Source organism: Cricetulus griseus (assembly GCF_003668045.3).
Source record: "Cricetulus griseus strain 17A/GY chromosome 1 unlocalized genomic scaffold, alternate assembly CriGri-PICRH-1.0 chr1_0, whole genome shotgun sequence".
NCBI classification, from domain to species: Eukaryota; Metazoa; Chordata; class Mammalia; order Rodentia; family Cricetidae; genus Cricetulus; species Cricetulus griseus.
In genome coordinates this window covers 61,044,070-61,066,165 of record NW_023276806.1, presented here as the reverse complement: position 1 = coordinate 61,066,165, position 22,096 = coordinate 61,044,070, and the positions used below count along the sequence as shown (strand labels likewise).

The 22,096-nt window shown below is 40.5% G+C and overlaps 1 protein-coding gene and 1 pseudogene across 9 annotated transcripts in view; both read left to right on the top strand.

The window, feature by feature from the left end:
* Arnt (aryl hydrocarbon receptor nuclear translocator) overlaps nucleotides 1-22,096 on the top strand; it is a 79,501-nt gene that overhangs the window by 22,063 nt on the left and 35,342 nt on the right. For 5 of the 9 annotated variants that reach the window (XM_035451944.1, XM_035451943.1, XM_035451942.1 and 2 more), the window contains 4 exons: nucleotides 2,033-2,144; nucleotides 6,895-6,939; nucleotides 14,887-14,931; nucleotides 21,426-21,470. In XM_035451944.1, coding sequence (XP_035307835.1) covers nucleotides 2,033-2,144; nucleotides 6,895-6,939; nucleotides 14,887-14,931; nucleotides 21,426-21,470 — 247 coding nt within the window. Of the gene's footprint in view, nucleotides 1-2,032; nucleotides 2,145-5,386; nucleotides 5,396-6,869; nucleotides 6,940-14,886; nucleotides 14,932-21,425; nucleotides 21,471-22,096 lie in introns of those variants that run through there. The other 4 variants (XM_027393625.1, XM_035451946.1, XM_035451945.1 and 1 more) reach the window with 4 other exon arrangements.
* LOC113833184 lies at nucleotides 14,938-16,601 on the top strand (annotated as a pseudogene).

The window sequence follows — 22,096 nt, the reverse complement described above, 5'->3', positions numbered from 1 at the left end:
TGCTGCTTGGCCAATGACTAGGACTTCTCATCTGCTAGCTCAGTCTTAACTATCATAAATCTATATATTTTATAAGACTTATCTTATTGGACTCCATATTGGCGTCCCTCCTTGCCGGTGGATCACATTGTGCCGCTGGAGCAGGAGCACAGAGGAAAAGAGGCACGCTTTCTCTTTCCTCGATTAGATATGAGTCTCCTTGCCATGTCACTTCCTGCCTGGATCATCACTTCTCTACTACATTTTCCAGAATCCTCTTTGACTCCTAGTCCTTGCTTGCCATTGGCCAAACAGTATTTTATTCAACAATAAGATAAACATACAAAGAAGTACATTCCCCATCATCTCCTCTTTTCTTTCTAAATAAAAAGAAGAGTAACTTATCTTTTATAATAACTGAAGAAAACTATAACCATAACTATCTGTCTTTAACTCTATCAAAGACCATAGAAGGATAATATATAAACTCTAGAATCCTCTAGTCCCGTCTACTTGCTGTCTCATTGGCCAAACAGTATTTTATTCAACAATCAATAAGATAAACATACAAAGAAGTACATTCCCCATCATGAGACAGTCTCACACTGTAGACCAGGCTGGCCTAGAACTAACTCACTGTTAGTCTAAGCTGGCCTGGGATTTGTGTGGCAATTATAGGTAGCTGAGAGTCCTACATCATGCAGGCAACAGGAAGCTGACTGAGACACTGGGCAGTATCCTGAGCATAGGAAACCTCAAAACCTGACCTCACAGTGACACACTTCCTCCAACAAGGCCACACCCACTCCAACAAAGCCACATCTCCAAATAGTGCCACTTCTTATAAGATTATGGGGGGCAGTTACATTCAAAATACAACAGTGGGTTGGTAAAGGCTACTTTGGACTAATTTTGAAGCTCATGTCATTTAACATTTTCTTCACATTTATGTGTGTGTGTGTGTATGTATGTATATATGTATGTGTATATGTATATGTATGTATGTTTTTTTTGAGACAGGGTTTCCCTGTGTAGCTTTGGAGCCTGATCTGGAACTAGCTTTTATAGATAGATCACTCTGGTCTTGAACTCACAAAGGTCTGCCTGCGTCTGCCTCCTAAGTGCTGGGACTAAAGGCATGTGCCACCACTGCCTAGCTTACATTTGTTTTTTTACAGACCATGTGTATGTGTGTTTTCTGGCAAGTATATAGAGATAGAGGACAACTTGCCTAGTTGGTTCTGTCCTTCACTTGAGTACCTAGCTCAGGTGATCAGGCTCCTGGTCAGCCTCTTCCCCAGGCTGCTCCATCTTTCTTGACTAAAATCCTGTTCTGTGTTTTCAGAAGTGTAATTATGATGTGTGCTAGAGTGGGTTTCTTTGGATCTTTCATTTTTGGAGTTTTTGCACCTTCTTGATTCTGTAGGTTTACATTTGTTGTCAAAATTAGGAATTTTCCACAAAATTCTTAGCCCTGCTTTCTTTTTCATCTCTTTTTATGACTCTTATGACTCATGTGGGCCACTAAATCCACTTTGTATAGGAAGATGACTTTGAACTCTTTTTGGTTTATCTAGACAGGGTTGGTTCTCTGTATAACAGCCCTGGCTGTTCTGGAACTCACTCTGTAGACCAGGCTGGTCTTGACCTCAGAAATCTGCCTGTCTCTTCAGTGCTGGGATGAAAGGCGTGGGCCACCACTGACCAGCTGACTTTGAACTTTTGATTTTCCTCTCTCCAGTCTTCTGAGTGCTGGGATCACAGATGTCTGCCTGGCTTGAACATTTCTTTCTTTAATTTTTAAATGTATTTATTTATTTGTAAATGTGTCTGGCTGTGGGATGTCACAGTGCATGTGTGGAAGTTAGCAGCCACCTTATGAGCCAGTTCTCTCTTCACCGTGTGTGCTATGTATTGAAGTAGTCACTGGAGTTAGCAGTAAGTACTTTTACCTGCTTAACTGTGTGATGACCCCTGGTGTGAGTATTGCTTTTAGCCAGCGTCATGATGATAATTGTTGAGGATATTGATGATATTTATTATTTCCTGACAGAAATGACATCAGATGTACCATCACTGGGTCCCACTATTGCTTCTGGAAACCCTGGACCTGGGATTCAAGGTGGAGGAGCTGTTGTACAGAGGGCTATTAAGCGACGATCAGGGTAAGTTTGAATATATATCATCAGTGTCTGTCTTGTGAAACCAACCTGACTTATTTTCCTTCTACTTGTCTATTCCTGAGCTCACTTTTTGATTACTTACTACACTGCTGTCACATAGCTAATTATTAGTCCCTGGATTTTTCCTTTTGTAGGCTTGCTATTTTATGTACATTTCTTTTAAATATGTCTATATAATTTGAGTAGATACATAGGTATAAAGAAAAAGATGGAACTGTTGTGCCTATTGCCTGTCACTTTGCTCTCATCTTACCTCACTCATAGAATCGTTTCACACATAGTGTTGGCTTTAATTACTACATTACTTTTTATATATTTCACATGAAAATTTCTAAGCAGGTTGTAGCATGAATTCTAATAGACCTCAATAACAAAAACCCAGAGTCAGATATTAGGGGGGGAAAGCTGAAAGTCAGAGAAGCAAAGCAGCCATCCAGTAGCTCTTACCTCTCCCTCAGACCAAATGGGTGATCCTGTCTCCATAAATCTCAGACAGACTGCCTAGACTGCTCAGACTGCCTGCTGCTCAGACTGACTGCTTCAGACTGCACTGAGCTCCTGTCTCCTCCCACCTTATTCCTCTTCCTGTCCAGCCATATCCCTTCCTGTCTCCACCTCCTTAGTGCTGGGATTAAAGGCGTGTAACTCCCAAGTGCTGGGATCACCTTTGTGCCACCACTGCTTGGCCTCTGGTTAATTAGTGTCTTAGCTTTACACTCTGATCTCCAGGTAAGCTATATTTGTTAGACCTTAAACAAAATATCACCATAACAGGTTAAAATTTTGTTTCCATTGATGTATTTTTTGTTTGTTTACTTGTTTCCAAGACAGAGTTTCCCTGAGTAGCACTGGCTGTCCTGGAACTCACTCTGTAGACTAGGCTGGCCTTGAACTCAGAGATCCACCTACTTATGCATCTAGAGTACTGGGATCAATATGTACACCACACTGCCCAGTGGTTTCTGAACTTTAAAGTTTCTCTTTCAATGTCTCTTTATTGATAAGCAGACAAAAAACCAAAACAAAACAAAACAAACAAGCAAAAAAACTAAAACACCCACCCACACCAAGAAAACTAAAAATCAAACAAACAAACAAAAAACACCTGGAAGGTAAAGGACTATGGCAAAGGCCAATGATTTCACTGTTGTTAAGAAAACTGTTGTCAGTTGGGGACAGTGGTGGTGCACACCTTTAGTCCTAGAATTTGGGAGTCATAGGCAGGCAGATCTTTGTGAGCTGGAGGACAGCCTGGTCTACAGAGCAAGTTCCTGGACAGCCAGGGCTACACAGAGAAACCATGTCTCAAACAATCCCCCTCCTCCCCCCCCAAAAAAAAAAAAAAAAAGAAAACCGTTGGCTTTCTTTTCTTTTCTTTTCTTTTTTTGGTTTTTCGAGACAGGGTTTCTCTGTGTAGCTTTGGAGCCTATCCTGGCACTCGCTCTGTAGACCAGGTTGGCCTCGAACTCACAGAGATCCGCCTGCCTCTGCCTCCCGAGTGCTGGGATTAAAGGCGTGCGGCACCAAGCCCAGCAGCTGTTGGCTTTCTTTAAGATCTGTGTTTGTATTCTCGAATCCATTTTGTTAAACCTACTTCTTTCCTAAGTTATTGATACTTTCTTTGGCTTGGAATGCACAATCGTTTTAGTTCCAAAAGTATTAAGTGCCAGATTTGAATGTGGCATTATTGTGTGATTGCTAATAGACTCTAAAGATGGATAGTCATTATATGTGTGTTTGTATATATAGATATATACACATATATGTATGTACACACACACACACACACACACACACACACACACACACACACACACACACGTATATATATGCCATGCAAGATAGCATATAACAAACCTAAGTGAGGTGTGGCGATCATACCTGAAATCCTAAAACTCCCTAGGGCTGAGTCAGGAGGATGTAGAATATGAGGCTATCCTTAGTTGCATAGTGATACTCTATCTCAAAACAAAACTAAAATTACAGAAAATTAACTGAAATATACAACAGAAAAAAGTTCATTATTTTTTTTAAAGTGTAATTTTGGATGGAAACAATTGGAAATAGTTCTTGAAGAAGGCTGCTTTAGGACAGTGGTTCTCACCCTTCCTAATATTGTGACCCTTTAATGCAGTTCCTCATGTTATGGTGACCCCAACCAAAACATTATTTTGTTGCTACTTCACAATTACAATTTTGGTACTGTTATGAATTGTTATGCAAATACATGATATAAAAAAGCAGTAGGATAGAACTGCTGCTTTAGGACCAGTGAGATAGCCTAGTGGTTAAAGGCACTTACCTATGAGCCTAGTTACCTTCACTTGATCCATAGAACTCACAAAAGGTAAAAGGAGAAAACCAACTCCACCAAGTTGTCCCCTGACCTCTACATGAACGTGGTACCCATATACACATACACTCAAACACAAAAAGTAGTAAACTTAAAAGATACAAGGTTCCTTTAGAAGCACCCAGGACAGTGAGTACTATTAACCACTTTTTGCTACTAAATTGTGTGTGTGTGTGTGGGGGGGGGGGGGGTTGGGGCTCAAACACACGGCCTTGTGCATTCTTGGGCTAGTTTGCCTAGCTATTTTTTGTTTTGTTTTGTTTTGTTTTTTGTTTTTTGAAATAAAATCTAGTATCACCCAGGTCTGGGACTCATGATCTTCCCCTGAATGCTAGGATTACAGTTTTGTATCACCATTTTTTTGAAAAAAAAAAAAAATACCTGAATGTGAATCTTCCCCCACCCCCTGGTTTTTCGAGACAGGGTTTCTCTGTGTAGCTTTGGAGCCTATCCTGGCACTTGATCTGGAGACCAGGCTGGCCTGGAACTTATAGAGATCTGCCTGCCTCTGCCTCCCAAGTGCTGGGATTAAAGGTGTGCGCCACCAATGCTTCTCGAAAGTAAATCTTGAGTTCCAGAAAGATGACTCAGTAGTTAAGAGTGCATACTGCTCTTACAGAGAACCTGAATTCAGTTGCTAGCCCCTCCTTTTGATGGCTCAAAACCATCTATGACTCTAGCTCCTTCTGGACTTTGTGAGCACCTGCATTCACGTGTGCACATTCTCCCAAAAGACATGTAATAAAACCTTTTTCAATGTCATGAAAGATATTCTCTTCAATAGTAAAAACACACCTAAAGAAGTGTTTGCTTTCTATTTTCTAACAAAGTCTGTGTAATTTGTTTCTGTTTTTTTGATACAGCTTTACAGCTGGTCTGGGCTCCTGTTCCTTTTGGTTCCCCTTCTCAAATGCCTGGAAACAAAAATATGTGACCACTGTACCTAGTTTGAGGCAGTCCTGCTGTGTAGCCATGTTGGCCTGGAGTTCACCATGTAGCCTAATCTGGTCTCTTACTCATGGTCCTCCTGCCTGCCTTTGCCTCCTGTGTTCCATGGGTACAAACAATTGCCACTACATCTGGGTGTGATGGCACATGTCTTTAATCTCTGCTCTTGAAAGAGGCCAGCCTGGTATACATAGTGATTGCCAGGTCTGCCAGAGCAATGTAGAAAGATCCTCTCTCAAAAAGCCAAACCACATTCTCTCTCTCTCTCTCACTCACTCACATACATACATACATACATACATTCATTCATTCATTCATTCATTCATTCATTCATTCACTCTGTGTGTGTTTAGGTCAGAAAAGAACCTGTGGTTGTTATTTCTTCACTATTTGGGTCCCAGGGATCCAATTCAGGCCTGTAAGCTTGGTGACCAAGTTCCATAATCTGCTGAGCTATCTCTCTGTCCCTTCATTTTATATTTGCAATTGTCTGGACTGAAAAGTTCCCAAAGGGGAGTTTTACTTTTACCACGTGTCCCACAATATCTGGTGTGCATGTGATCTTGTTTTCTTCTGTCTCTCACAGGGTCTGGCTATGTAGCTTAAGCTGGTCTTGGATTTATCATCCTTTTGCTTCACTTGCTGAACACTTTGAGTTAAAGCTGTGTGCCGCCAAGGCTGGCCACTTAGCACAGTGACTTGAATATAGTGTATATTTCAATTTTAGACTAACAACTTGCTGTGCCTTCTTTTCTTTATGTAGTATCATTGCTTTGAAAAATGTTTCAGAAAACTGGTAACAGGGCTTAGATTAGGCCATAAAAATGGAAAATAGATCTTAGGACTTGTTTTTTTCCAGGCAGGGTTTCTTGTAGCCCAGGCTAACCTTGAATTCAACAGTATAACCAAGGTTGACCTTGAGTTCCTAATCAGCCTGTTGCCATCTCGCATGTGACAGGATTATAGGTGTGTGCCACCTGCCCAGATTGATGCTATAAAGGAGACTTCATACACTACCAGTTGAGCTGTATTCTTAGTTGGTGAGAACTATTTATAGGTCTCTTGTATCTTCCTGGTTACAGTACTTGCCTGGTGTATACAGATCCCAGCTGGAGGGATCAGTTGTGCTGCTGCTGCTTTCCCCTGCTCCTTCCTTTTGCTTTTGAAGCAAGTTCTAATTTATGTAGCCAAGACTAGCCTAGAGCTCACTATGTATCTGAGGGTGGCCTGTGATTGTAGGCATGTGCCGCCATGGCTGTTTTCTGGGTCCAGTTACGACACGATGAAAAATATGCATCGTAGACTTTTTGGCTCCTGTCCACTTCCTTCTATTTGGGTGAGCACACAGACATCTTGTGTCAATATATTTTACTTTCTTAAGATCCTATATTACCAGTAGACTCAAGAATGTTTTTTGTTGCCTTTCTCTAGGCTGGATTTTGATGATGATGGAGAAGGGAACAGTAAATTTTTGAGGTAAGAGTTTTGATTTTTCTTTTTGTTAAAAGACTTCTGATAAAGTGACCTCTGGTCAGTGGGCTAGAGGGCTGGGTTGGCTGGCTGAGTGGGTAACAGTATTTCTACTAAGCCTATAATCTAAGTTTGATTCCTCAGCACCCACTGACTGCTGCAAATTGTCCTCTAACCTCCATATATTGGCTGTGGCACGAGTATCTCTGACCCTAACAAATAAATAAGTAAATGTCATAAAATTATTTAAAATCAGTGGGCTTGGAATGTAGCTTGCTAGAACGCTTGCCTCACATGTGTAAGGCTTTGGGTTCAGTCCTTAGTACCAAATAAGTTATTCAGGTATACTTATATGTCTTCCTGTAATGTTTTTGTTTGTTGGCCTAAAGAATATGCTTCATCCTAAAACTGTACATCTCTTCCTATTATAGGACAGTTTAGGTGTTATGTTATTTTTAGAGATAGCACCTCAGAGAGGAGGGCACAGAAAATTTAGGAGACCACCCACAAGCCAAGTTGTATATTGATTCATGACTTAAATCGAATAGCAGGCTGGGAAGATAGCTGTGTGGTTAAGGATTTGACATTGCAAATCTAAGAATAATAGTTCAGATTCCCAGAACCCACATAAATGCCAAGTAGGCATGGCGTCCTGCTTGCAATCCCAGCCTTGGAAGGTGGACTCAGCATATCCCCAGAGTAAGCTATCATGGAGCCAGTTACATTTGCAAGCTCTGAATTTGATTGAGAAATCCTGTCTCAGTGATAAAGTGGTAGAGGGATGGATGGATGGAGAAGGATTCCTGGCATTAACACATTCTCCATACGTGTGTACTCACATGTATATGTACCTATACATTCGAGTGCTGAGTTTGTTGTTATTCTTTTCCCTCATGAGCTGTGCGCATGATGAAATAATTCTGCCTCATCTTGTAAGGCAGAAGAGAGACGAAGGATCATTCCCCACATCAACTTTGGGCCTCTCCTGCATGCTCACCCACATGCATGTGTACCCACACAGACCTATGCCTATACACATGCAAACATGCATATACCCACAAATGGAGAATGAAAAGAATTAATTGATTAATTCTTACAAGTCAGTGGATTGGCTGAATCTTGCTTGAATTCCTGGTAAAACTGTGCTCAGCCATCTGGTTGATTTAAAGTTGTGCTCAGCTGGCATAGTTGCACTTCTCTCTCTCTTTCTCCATCCTCCCCCCACCCCATCTGCCTTCTCTCTTTCCACTGTCTTGTCTTCAAACAGAGCCGAGTGTGTCTGTAATACAAAGGCCAAGTTTCAGTGTGGTAACAAACCTCTGCTTCTGTGAGCAGCTTGTGTATACATGCCCTGCATCACTGTTGGAGAGGGCTTCAAAAGGATGTGGATGTTGCAAGGTATAATTTGATGATGTTCTACTCTGTCACACTCTAGTACCTGTTGACTCATCTTTTAAGTAACAGGAATTAGAGGTTTTGGTGTACATGTGTGTATGTGTGTGGTAGGGGATGGCAGAATTCAGGCCAGCCTAAAACTTGGAGCTTAAGAAGGTATGATGGTTTGAATGAGAATGTTCCACATAGGTTTGTATGTTTGAATACTTGGCTCCCAATTGGTGGACCTGTTTGGGAAGGGTTAGGTGTGGCCTTGTTAGATGAGGTGTGTCACTGGGGCATTCTCTAAGGTTTCAAAAGACTTATACCATTCCCAGTGTACTCACTCTGTCTCTTATCTGTGGAACAAGATGTGAGACATCAGCTATTCCTGCCACCATGCCTTTGCCTCTCTGTCAGATGTTTCTAGAACTGTCTGTCCAGGGGAGGCACTGCCCACAGTGAGATGGGCCCTCTTTATCAATTATGAATCAAGAAAATATCCTACAGACTTGCTCACTGGCCAGCATTAATGGAGACATTATCTTATTTGAGATTCCCTCTTCTCAGATATGTCTAGGTTTGTGTCAAGTTGACAAAAAGCAACCAACACAACAATTGAAAGTAATTCTTCTTGACATTTATTGGAACTTAATAAATGTGAAGAAGGGAAAAGATTTAGCTTTCTGGAAGTAGACAGACTTATTTGTTGTTACTTCTACATTTATATCTTTTAATGTTAAGTGCCTGGATGTTTACCTGCAAGTATGATTGGGGCACACATGCACATGGTGGTGGCAGAGTCCAGAGAGGGCATTGGATCCTCTGGAGCTGCAGTTACAGATGATTGTGAGCTGCCATGTGGGTGCTGGTGTGTGGGGTATCCATCCACCAGAGAGGATTGCTTGGACATGGATTCAATCCAATAAAAAGTCTTTATTAGCTGGCTGAAAGCTACACTGGGTATTTGGGATCCCATTGTAGCACTGAACCTTTCTCAGGGTGAGATTTTAAGTACAAAAATCTGGGTTGGCATACTTCAGTTAACAAGAACAGTTAGTCAGAAATAGGAGCACAGGAGCTGAAAATTTAGCAAAGTTAGTACATTTATAGATTCCCAAACTATGGACTTTGATGGATTAGGCCTTTGTTTTAGTTTTGGCAGATGATGCTGGCTGTGGACTAAGTTTTACAGCCTGAATGGTGCTTCCATTATGGAGTCAATTGTGCCAAGGTCTGGAGGCCTACCAAGGTTACAGTAGGAACTGAACCCAGGTCTTCTGCAAAAGCAGCAACTGCCATTTTTCAGTTTCTCCATCCCTAAGATAGATGTTTTTCAAATAGCTCTATTGGGAATTCCTTTATTAGAGAATTCTCTCTCTCTTTTTGCGGCAGCTGGGGGTGTGGGGATTCAAGCCAGGGTTTTTCTATGTAACAGCCCCAGCTGTCCTAGAACTCACTTTGTAGATCAGGCTTGTCTTGAACTCACAGAGATCCGTCTGCCTCTGCCTCCCAAGTGCTGAGATTAAAGGTGTGCACCACCACTGCCTGGTGAGAATTCTTAATTATAGTGCCATGCTATCATGAACCATGTCATATGTATGAATAGTTTGGAGGTAACTAGACTATTTTTTCTTGTCAGATGGTTTTTCCTGAGTCATTGCTTCCACAAAATCAAGTAATCATAAGTTTTGTAACATTTTGGTCCTTAGCAGATCACTATATGACTGTGGTCTCAGACGATTATAACGGAAGCTATAAAATGATTACCTTGTGACATAGCTATTATAACTTCAGAGTGAAAAATAATTCATCTTTCATGTTTGTGGTGATGTTGGCATGTTGGCCTTGCTAATCATTAAAATGTATCATATGCATATGTATAGTTAATAACACTTGATTATAAAAAATCACTGTCACTTGCTTATGTATTTGCTACGTTGTAGTGTTTATTCCATTTTGCACTGTTAGTAATTGATTATAGTACCTACTGAATGCTAGGCAAGCACTGTACCATTTAGTTATCCTAGCCCCTATTATTATTTTAGAGTGTGTCCTTTCTTATTGAATGACATAGTTTACTGTAAAACTTTGTATCATTGAATTGCCAATTTTATTAGACTTATTTAATTCCTAATAGTTCTTTTTGCTTTCTATAAAAGAAGATGAAAAACAAACATCCAAGCACAGTGTGGTGGTAGATACCTGTAATTTCAGCACTTGACGACAAAGGCAGAAAAATCTCCAGTTGGAGGTGACTTAGTTAGTTCTACTTTAGTGGATTACACAGGTGGTAAAGTGTGTGCTAAATATCATAAGGCCTGAGTTTAATTTCCAGCACCAAATTTTACTCATCCAGTTGAGTTAGTATCCACAGAGAGACAGTGAATAGTAACTTAATACAGGCATGCCTTTGTTGCAGATGTAGGGGAGGAAAGACCTTCCTTCTCTCAGCATTTTGATGACTGAGTTGATGAGACAAACTGGAAACAGGTAAACAGTAAGAGAGGCAAGCATGTACTCTGAGAGTATCCTAGGGGCCCACAGGAAAACAAAGCTGCAGTCAGTGAATTTGAGGAGTTTATATGCTCTCCTCGTAGGGAGATGATTTAAGGATAAGATGAATGGGCATTTGAACGTGGTCTTACATGGGTTTACATTTGTCTCTTGATGTCCTGTCCTATGGTTTAGTTCCTCTTCCCAGGTTGATAAATCTTCCTAGAGGGGATTTGTGGCTATAAGAGAAGTTGCCAGCAGGGGTGTATGACTGGGTATTTTAAACATTTATTTCTTTTGTGGGTATGTGGACACGTGTGCTATAGCAAATGTATGAAGGTCAGAGAATAACTTGCAGGAATAGGTACCCCACTACCACCACCATGTGGGTTCTGGGCACTGAACTCAGGTCTGCAGGCTTGGCAGCAAAATACCCTTATCTACTGAAACATCTCCTCCGTCCTCTTTTGTTTGCCAGAGCTCCACTTTGCAGTCCAAGCAAGTCTGGAAAAAATTGTGTAGTCCAGGCTTTACTCAAACTCACTAAGAGCCTCTTTTTCCAGTGGTGGGAGTACAGGCTCAAACTTGCATTCCCTACTCTGTATTTGTTTTTGTTTTGTTTTAAATAGATCTGGTTGTGTAGATCTCTGACTGGCCTGAAACTTCAGAGGTCTGCCTGTCTCTGCCTCCCAATTCTGTGATGAAAGATGTGCCCTGACATGCCTGGCCTTCCAGGATTTGTTTTCATGCTCCTTCTGATCTGAGTTGTCAGTAAGATAGAGCACTGTGTTTAGAGTGGCGTTTCCTAACTCATTTGATTTATGGTCATTTCTTTATGAACTGCCCTTCTTTCTGGGAAGACAGTAGACAGGCAAACAAATGAGATTACGTCAGTTGGACTGTGGTAGTGAGACTACTGCTATATAATTGAGGACCAGTATTAGATTGAGAATCTCAGGGGCTTTGGGGGAGGACACATTTCATCTTGAGACTGAAATGGTGAAAAGGAGGGGAAGTGGGATATCTGGTTTGGCAGAGTGGCTCAGAGCTAGACAGCCTTCCTAGCAAAGGAAAGGGAAGTACAAAGATCTGGAAGCAATATGGGAGGCATATGGCTATTGTTGGTATTATTAAAGTCCATGCTTGTGGGCCACAGTATGGGAGGGCAGTAGAGGAGGCAGTAGCCAGGAACTTTGTAACCTGTAGAAGCTTTAGGGAATAGTTTTGTTTTTATTTAATGGTTTATTTTTTTAAAAAAAACAAACATAGATTACTTTCAAAATCAGTAAAAACAAATTTACAAGTGAAAGGGAAAAAATGCCTAAAGGACATGGATAGACATTTCTCCAAAGAAAAGATATAAATGGCCAACAAGCATATGAAAAATCAACATTACTAATCATTAGGAGATAGATGTCACAACTTTACTGAGATGTCATTTTATATCTGTTCCTATGATCATTATCAAAACCAAAACAAAATAGATGCTAAGTATGGAGGCTGGGACCACCCGTTTCCAGTGGGTAGACGGAACCCAATAGCCAGGGCTGTGTAGTGAGATCTTGTCTCAGAAACAAGCAAAAACCCAGAAAATAACAAACATCACTAGAGATGTGGATGAATTGAAACAGTTGTACGCTGTGGTAATGTAAAATGGTAGTCACAATGGAAAACAATGAGCTGCTTTGAAACTTAAGCTGTTGTTAGAGTTCAGGGTCAAGCACTGGAAAGCTCAAAGCTCTAGGTTCTAGTCTTCATACCAAAAAAAATTTTTGTTTGTTTGTTTTTTTTTGAGACTGGGTTTCTCAGTGTGGCCCTGGCTGTCCTGTAACTTATTTGTAGATGAGGTTGTCTTTGAACTTACAGAGATCTGCCTGTCTCTGCCTCCCTAGTGCTGATATTAAAGGCGTGCACCACCACTGCCCGGTCCCAAAGTTTTTGTATTAGCTGTTTTGGTAAGACTTTTTTTATTTTTTTTTTGAGACAGGGTTTCTCTGTGGCTTTGGAGGCTATCCTGGAACTTGCTCTGTAGACCAGGCTGGCCTTGAACTCACAGAGATCTGTCTGCCTTTGCCTCCTGATGCTGGGACTAAAGGTGTGTGCCACCGCTGCCCTGCTAAAATAATTTTTATATTTATGTTTTGCTTACATGTATGTATTGCACTCTGTGTGTGCATGGTTCTGAAGAGGTCAGAAGATGTCAGATACCCTGAAACTGAAGTTAAAGACAATTGCAAGTTGCCATGTGGCTTCTGAGACCTGAACATGAACAGCATATGTTCTTAATCATTGAGCCACTTGCTTAACCCCTAAATTAATTAGTTTTGAGCTGGGTATGATGGCATATGCATATAATCCCAGTACTTGAAAGGCTGTGAGTTCAAATCAAGCCCAAGCTGCATAATAAGATGCCATCTCAAAAATCTACACTGAGAAGTAATGCATAGAATGCTGTCAAGATTTCTCATTGGCAGAGGTGCTTGCTGCTAAAATCAGTGACCCGAGCTCCATCTCTGCAACACGCGTGGTAAAAAGAAAGACCCAGCTCCTTTAAGTTATCTTCCAACCTCCACATCTGTCCTAACACAGGTTTGGTTTTGATGGCCTGAAACTTGATGTATCAGCCATGCTGACATTCAACTGTGACAGTCCTCTTGAATCTGCATCCAGTATGCAGGGGGTCAGTTTTGCTCCATTTTATATTTTCATACATGTGTATAAGGCATTTTGAATGTATACTCCTCCCCTTACCCTCTGTCATCCTTTTCCTAGTAATCTCCTTCCACTTCCCAACTAGTTCCTCTTAGACATTCATGACTTTGAAGGGGGAGGGCTCCGCATTTCATCTGGGTTGCTTTCCGGTAGCATGTGTGAGTGGTTATTTACGGGAACTCCTTCCCTGTGGCTACACCACTGAAGAAAATCTTTCCTAGCAACTACTAATTGGTTATAGATCCTCAAGGGGGGTTGAGGCTTTGTGAATTCCTTTCTTCTATGCTAAGATGTTGATCAACTCAATCTTACGTAGTTCTTGTAATCTCGGCTACCATGAATTCAATAATTCATTCGTCATGTTATTTCCAGAAGTGTTCCACAGTAGTCTGTCCCCTTCTCTTAATTCTAAAATAGTTTCTGTCCCCTTATGGAATGGTCCCTGAGTCTTGGAGGCTTTGGCTGTCTTCTTTCACCCCCTGTGGAGTCTTGCTATACTACTCAGATTCCTAAGTATTCTGGCCAGTAGAACTGCAAGCACATACTACCACCCAACTTAAAGCAGACTCTTTTTTTTTAAGGTTTATTTGTTTATTTATTTATTTATTATGTATACAGTGTTCTACATTCATTATCTCCATGCCAGAAGAGGCACCAGATTTCATTACAGATGGTGTGAGCCACCATATGATTGCTGGGAATTGAACTCAGGACCTCTGGGAGAGCAGCCAGTGCTCTTAACCTCTGAGCCATCTCTCCAGCCCCCCTAAAGCAGACTCTTAAGGACTTGTTTGAATATCCATATTTTTGACCCCGGTTTTCATAGAACAATGGACATTGGAAAATGCACACACACACTGTTCTGTTTTTTTTTTTTTTTTAAGCTACATTAAAAAAATGTGAATCATTATGAGTCAGGCATAGTGATTTACACTTGTAATCCCAGTATTTAGGATACAGAGGCAAAAGGGTCTCTGAAAGTTCCAAGTGAGTACCCAGGCTAGCCAGAGCTGCATACCTAAGACCCCATCTCAAAAAAAAAAAAACCAAAAAAACAAAAACAGCAACAAAAATGATCAGCAACAAACAAACAAACCCAAATATATTCCCAACTTTAGGGCAATCATGAGACATTTCATGTTCTCATCACATCATTTTTTTGTGTGTCTGATAACTTAGAAACATGACAGGTAATGGTCACCAGTTTTAAAGTTCTGTGAGTTGCTGTTAGGATCTGTTGCTTTGTGATACTTGCCCATTGGCTCTTGCCCTGTTGCATATTTTTTTACTTTTTTCTAGTTTTTATTTCAGAGAAGAACAGATAAGTCCAGTGGTTTGAATTAATCTTTTCCCTGCCTTTTCTCTTTTTAGATGTGATGATGAACAGATGTGTAATGACAAAGAGCGCTTTGCCAGGTAATATACTAGAATTTTTGGTCCTGGTTATGGAATCAAGCTGTCTAAATGTTGGATTTAAATTTTATCTGCATGAAAGTGAATTTCTCTGTTTAGTATCTTTCCTCTTCTGAAAAGTGTTGAAACTGCCTGTAATTTATGCATGTTCAGGTGAACTAGTGGTGTATTTTTTTTTTTAAAGATTTTATTTATTTATTATGTATACAACATTCTGCTTCCATGTATATCTGCACACCAGAAGAGGGCACCAGATCTCATAATGGATGTTTGTGAGCCACCATGTGGTTGCTAGGAATTGAACTCAGGACCTCTGGAAGAGCAGTCAGTGCTCTTAACCTCTGAGCCATCTCTCCAGCCCTAGTGGTGTATTTTTACATAGTGTTTTTCCATGTATGCGAAGTATAGTGGTATGTTTATTGTAACTGTAGGAACACAAACTACCAAGTTCTTGGATTTTTTTATTTATTTATTTTCAAGATGGGGTTTCTCTGTGTAACTCTGCTTGTCCTAGAACTCCCCTTGTAGATCAACCTGGCCTCAGAGATCCACCTGCCTCTGCCTCCTGACTGCTGGGATTAAAGGCAAGCGTCACCACTGCCCAGCTATAATCAAAGGATTTTTATAGAAAATGTTTTTTACTCATTTAAAGGAGTTTTTTTAGGTAATAAACTTAAATTTCTTTAAATAAGTTTTAGAAGGGGTGGGGAAAATAAGTGTTAGAAAATTATGAAATATACTTATTTTACTTTTTATTAAAGAATAATCTTTCTCAGCTCAGTTACTGGTTTTACTTTTAAAATGTTCTTGCTATGAGTTACTCTTAAAAAGATAGATACATAGAATATGGGACTGGTGAGATGGCTCTGTGTGTAAGAGTGCTCTTGCTCTTACAGAGGACTTGAATTTGGCTTGGTTTCCAGCATGCACATGATGGCTCATAACTGCCTGTAATGCTTGCTCCAGGGAACCTGACATCCTCTTTTGGCTTCTGGCCACTTCCAAATGCACACGATACATACAGACACACACACATGCACATAAACAAACAAACAAATACTTGGGGAGCCACGATGTTGGATTCCAAGTATAAGCCTGAGCCCCTGGCTACTCAGTACCCTTTGACCCCGCAGAGTATGACGTGTCCCCGGAGATGAGAAAGGTTCGGGTCAAGCCCTTTAGTAAGGGCCCAGCTTAAATGGGGTATCTGCTTCAGTAGAATGACCCCAATGCCAGATGCACATTGAAAATTCTATCTTGACTCATTGGACCTAAGCAAGATCAGCAAATGGTATCATAAAAATTTCAGACATATTCCCAAGAGCTCACTTTCAGGAATGGTGGCAGGATTTGGACCACTCATCTTCTGGTATTGTTTTCAAAACAAATAGGACAGAAAGGAAACACTTATCCGGGAGGAAAAATTGGACCTAACATTTAACCTCTCCTATTATGTTAGGCAAGGATGACTTTTATAATGAATACTTTAAACTCAATCCCTAAATCCAACTGAGGAAGGAAAGGACTTATTCCTGAACGTTGCCCCCCTCCACACACATAGTGGCACTCCGTTGCCTGTACTTGTACATGTACATCATATAGACACACACATAATTATAATAAATAAAAATTTAGAAAATTTTAGCTGGATGTTGGTGGCTCAAGCCTTTAATCCCAGCACTCGGGAGGCAGAGGCAGGTGGATCTCTATGAGTTCGAGACCATCTTGATCTACAAGAGCTAGTTCCAGGACAGCCTCCAAAGCCACAGAGAAACCCTGTCTCAAGCAAAACAAAACCAAAAAAACAGAAAGAAAATACTGAATTTTTTTGGCTGGGGAGATAGCTTAGGGTATAAAGTACTTATCCCCAGAACCCACATAAAATCTTGATACGGTATCCCAAGAGTCTGTAATCCTAGTGCCTCCTTAATTGAGAGACAGAAGAATGAAACAGGAGAATGAGAGAAGCTCATGGCTTACCTAACTGATGTGTGCAGCAGTGAACAATAAGAGTGGCTATCTCAGACCACAGGGAGGTATAGACCAACACTTGAGGCTGTCCTTTAACCTTCCTGTCTTGTCTGTCTGTCTGTCTGTCTGTCTCTCTCTCTCTCTCTCTCTCTCTCTCTCTCTCTCTCTCTCTCTGTCTCTCTCTCTCTCACACACACACACACACACACACAGTTGAGTTTGTAACACCTCAAAAACGAGCAATTTTATTTATTTTGGTTTTTTGAGACAGGGTTTCTCTGTAACGGCTGTCCTGGCACTCACTCTGTAGACCAGGCTGGCATTGAACTCACAGAGATTCTCCTGCCTCTGCCTCCAAGTGCTGGGATTAAAGTCGTGCACCGCCACTGCTAGAAGAGTAATTTTAAAAAAAAAGTTATATTTGAGTACTTCAAAACTATTTTTAATTATGCTTATGTGTATCTGTGTATGGATGTATACATGTGAGTGTGGGTGTCAGAAGAGGCCATAAGAAGACATCAGATTCCTGTAAGAGCTGCAAGCACACTTAACCATTGAGCTATTTCTGAAACCCAATAAATACTGATTTAAGATTTTATCACATCGATTGAGTCATTAGTTGACAGAGAGTGAGCAAGAGAGAATACTGCATTCCACATGTGGAGCCTAGAGGACAACTTCTAGAGGTAGATTGTTGCCTTCCACCTGTGAGTCCCAGGGATCAAACGCAGATCTTTAGGCTTGGCAGCAAAGAACCTTAACCCACTGAGCTATCCTGTCAGCTCTTCTGTGAGTACTTATTAATAGTATTTATTCATTTAATCATTGCTGATTTTGCCTGTCTAGGATCCACTTTGAGGCTGCAGATCTAGAGAACCAATAAGTATCAGGCAGAGTAGTTTAAAACTCTTAGAAACAGTGCTGGCAGGATATATAGTTTTTTGAAGAAAATAGGTAGATAGGCAGGAGGTAAGTAGCAGGTAGAAAGAGGGAGGGGGTAGATAGAAGCTGCTGAATTATATGAACAACTAAAATCATGAGTGCCTGGGCACAGAAAAGTGGCCTTCATACTAGACAAGGTATTTATTAAAACCCTTTGAAATAAATAAAATCTTAAGGATGCAAATAATCTCCAAAGTGAAAAGTTAATTATTAATTTTGTGGTAATAATCATTCAGATTCTGTTAGAAACTCAAGCCATAAAGCTAGATGTGGTTGTGTACACTTATAATCTCAGTTCTGTGGAGGTGGAGACAAGAGACCAGAAGTCCTAGGTTAAGGACTGGAGAGGTGCTCAGCAGTTAAGAGCACTGGCTGCTCCTTCAGAGGACAGGGATTTGATTCCAGCACCCATGTGGTGGTTCACAACCATCTATGAATGAGTCCAATTCCAAAGGATCCAACACCCTCTTCTGGATTCCATGGGCCTTGCATGTGTGTGACACACATGTATACATATAAGCAAAACACACCTAAAAATAAAAATAGTTAAATCTTTTTTAAAGTAAGTTGTTTGGCAGCACATGCCTTTAATCCTAGCACCTCAGGTAGGTCTCTGTGTATCTGAGGCCAGCCTGGACTACAGAGCAAGTTCCAGATCATCATTAAGGCAGATAGTATAGGTCCATAGTCTCTTGATTGAAATTCCAGAAAGCCATAACACAACTTGAGTGTTTGATTCTGCCTGTGTCCTATCCTATTCTGTTCATAAATACTGTAGTAGACAAGAGATTATGACTATTAATACTTAAAGGAATTTTAAAACAAAAATTCATTTCTTTTTTTAATTTGTTTTTCAAGACAGTGTTTCTTTGTGTAGCCCTGCTACTCTCTTTGTAGACCAGGCTGGCCTTGAATTTAGAACGCGGAGATCCACTTGCCTCTGCCTCCTGAGCACTGGGATTAAAAGTGTGCCACCACCACTAGGCAAAAAGGCTTTTCTAAATAATTTTAAAACATGACCTATTAAGATTCTGTTTTTAAACATTAGTTGATTGTGCCATATGTTTGTGGGTACTGCATGTGGGTGAGGGCATGTGCCCATAGAAGCCATAGATTCCCTGGAGATGTTTTTAAAAGGCCGTTGTGAGCTGTTAAACATGGGTGCTAAGAACTAAACTCAAATCCTCTTCCAGAACAGTATGTGCTTTTAACCTCTGAGCCATATCTCCAGTCTCTCTCTGTCTCTCTATCTCTCTCTTTTTGAGTTAAGGTCTCACCAGCCCTGACTTTCCTGGAACCTACAGGCATTATTTTGCCTCTGTTTTCTGAGTGCTATAATTAACGTAGAACACCACCACCATCAGCTTCTTTTTCTACTGGTCATTTTTTGAGTATGTATATGTGCATATAGAGACCAGAGGACAAAACAGGGTCTCACTTGTCTGTCTTGGAATGCACCAAGTTGGCTAGGCTGCTCTTTAATGAGTCCCTGGGAGCCTCCTCTCTCTGCCTTCCCAGTGCCAAGATTCCAAGTATTTTACGTTTCTATTTTACTGGAATTTTCCCATATACTGCTAAAATAATAATTGTTACTAAGCTCATTATTATTTATTATTACTATTATGCTCAAGTTTTGCTCTTTTGCAAATTCCTAGATACAACAGTTCTTCTGTGTCATTGTCCCTAGTAGCTGGCACTACAAGGCACCTTCTTCCTCTGTGTCTATCCTAAGGCAAAGTCTTAATAAGTTATTTTATTTGCATGGCTGGCTTTGTTGTCTTTGTTCATATGAGACAGTCTCATGTTCATTTGTCTTCTACCATTGAGATATATATTCCTTGTCATTATCTTAAAAATTTTTTAAATTTACCTATTTTATCTATGTTTCTTTTGCCTGCATGTAAGTCTCTGCAGGCAGCGTATCCATGTCTGGTGTCTAGAGGACAGAAGGGGGTGTTATATCTTCTAGAACTGGAGCAAGAGACTGTTGTGAATTGCCATGTGGGTCCTGGGAACCGATCCCAGTTCCTCTGGGAATCTCAGTGTTCTTAACTGCTGACCCATCTCTCCAGCCCCATTGTTATCATTTTTGACAGCTAAACCTTTTTTTTTTTTTTTTTTTTTTTTTAAGATTTATTTATTTATTATGTATACAGTGTTCTGTCTGCATGTACCCAGGCCAGAAGAGGGCACCAGATCTCATTTCAGATGGTTGTAAGCCACCATATGGTTGCTGGGAATTGAACACAGGACCTCTGGAAGAACAACCAGTGTTCTTAACCTCTGAGCCATCTCTCCAGCCCAACAGTTAAACCTTTTTGACCTGTTAATATGCTTTACTTAATTTATTTATTTATCTCTCTTAAAGTAAGTACTTACGCAGTAAATTAGGTAATACCTTATTTTTTCAATTGCTATCCCAACCCCCTTTTGGGGCGGCGGCGAGTGAGGCTTTTGAGATGGTCTTTCTATGTAGCCTTGGTTATTCTGGAACTTACTATGTGGACCAAGCTGGCCTTAAACTCCTCAAGCACTGAAATTAAAGGCATGTACCACAATACCCAGCCCCTGCCACCCATTCTTTTGGTTTTTTGAGACAGGGTTTCTTCTCTGTGCAGCTTTGTAGATCAGGCTGGCCTTGAACTCAGAGATTGGTTTGCCTCTGCCTCCCAAGTGCTGGGATTAAAGGCATGTGCCACCACTGCCCAGCTTCTGCCACCCATGCTTAATATTATCTTGATTTTTCTTAAAAAAAATTTAGTGGGGTTAGCTTTTGTCTTTCTTCAAGGGAGAAAGAATTGATACTGGTTAAACTAAGGAAAAAAGTGCTTAGGTAATTAAACCAGAATTAGTTAGATTAGGAACATGCCAATGATAGAGGATATGCAAGAAACATAGCTCTTGTTTTAAAGATATAATTTTATGAATAACATCTGGTCACAGTCCAGCTAGATGGCTCAGCATATAACCCTTGTCATCAAGACTGAGAACCAAGTTCTAGCTTCCAAATCACATGATGAAAGGAGAGAACAGACTTCACAAGTTGTCCTCTGTGGCACACAGACACACTTAACTATTACAATGGGAAAAACAGATATGGTCATATTTTTTTGTGTGCATATGTATGTGTATGTTTATGTTAGGGAATTATGTTCCTGTTTAGTTGTTTGAAACTGCTTAATTTCATCATTGTAGAATATTGTGTGTATGATTTTCTTCCCAAATTGGCAACAGCTTGGAAGAATGATCATCCCTGGTGGCTCTTGTTCAAATTCTGTATCTTTGGTCTCTATAGAGATTGTTTGAGAAAATGTTTTTTTGTGTGTTGAAATTATAATAGTTGATAACTGGCCTTGACTTTTGTCTTATAAGTTACTTTTTTTAAAAAAAAATATGGTTCTGTAGATTATAGGCAAGGTTCTTGCTTGGATTGCCATTTCCTCCCTTTTCTCTGTATCCATTTTATTTTTTTCTTTCTTTCTATTTGCATTTCATTTCTCCTTCCTCCCTTTCATCCACCCCTTCTTCATTCCTTTCTTCCTTTTTATTTTAATTTTCGCTTAGTCCATCAATTCTGTTTTTAGGTCGGATGATGAGCAGAGCTCTGCGGATAAAGAGAGACTTGCCAGGTAGGAACCATATTGAGCATGAAGCAGGTGCCGCTGCTCTTCTTACCCTTGTCTTACCCATCTTTTCTTCCCCTTTCTGTATTTCCTCTTATCTGTGGCAAAAAAAGGACATAATTGTTTTTACAAGTTTGGGTGTAACAGACACTTTGGCTGCTCCATCATAAAGTGATTGAGTTGAGTAGTGGTGGGGACTCTTTTAATTCCAGGTGTGGTGACCCATGCCTTTATTCCCAGCACTTGGGAAGCATTGGCCAATGAATCTCAGTGAGTTTGAAACCAGCTTGTACTACTGAGTGAGTTATGCGACAGCCAGAGCTGTTACACAGAGAAACTCTGCCTCAAAAAACCTAAAAGAAAGAAAAACAACAAAGAAAGAAGAAATTGCTGTGTTCATTATTTTAAATTTCTTATTTTCTCTTGATCCCATCACTGAATTCACAGATTGAAAAGGATTTAGAAATAATGTGTCAGGGGCTGGAAAGACGGCTCAGAGGTTAAGAGCACTGGCTGCTCTTCCACAGGTTCTGAGTTCAATTCCGAGAAACCACATGGTGGCTCACAACCATCTATACTGAGATCTGGTGCCCTCTTCTGGCCTGCAGGTGTGCATGCAGACAGAACATTGT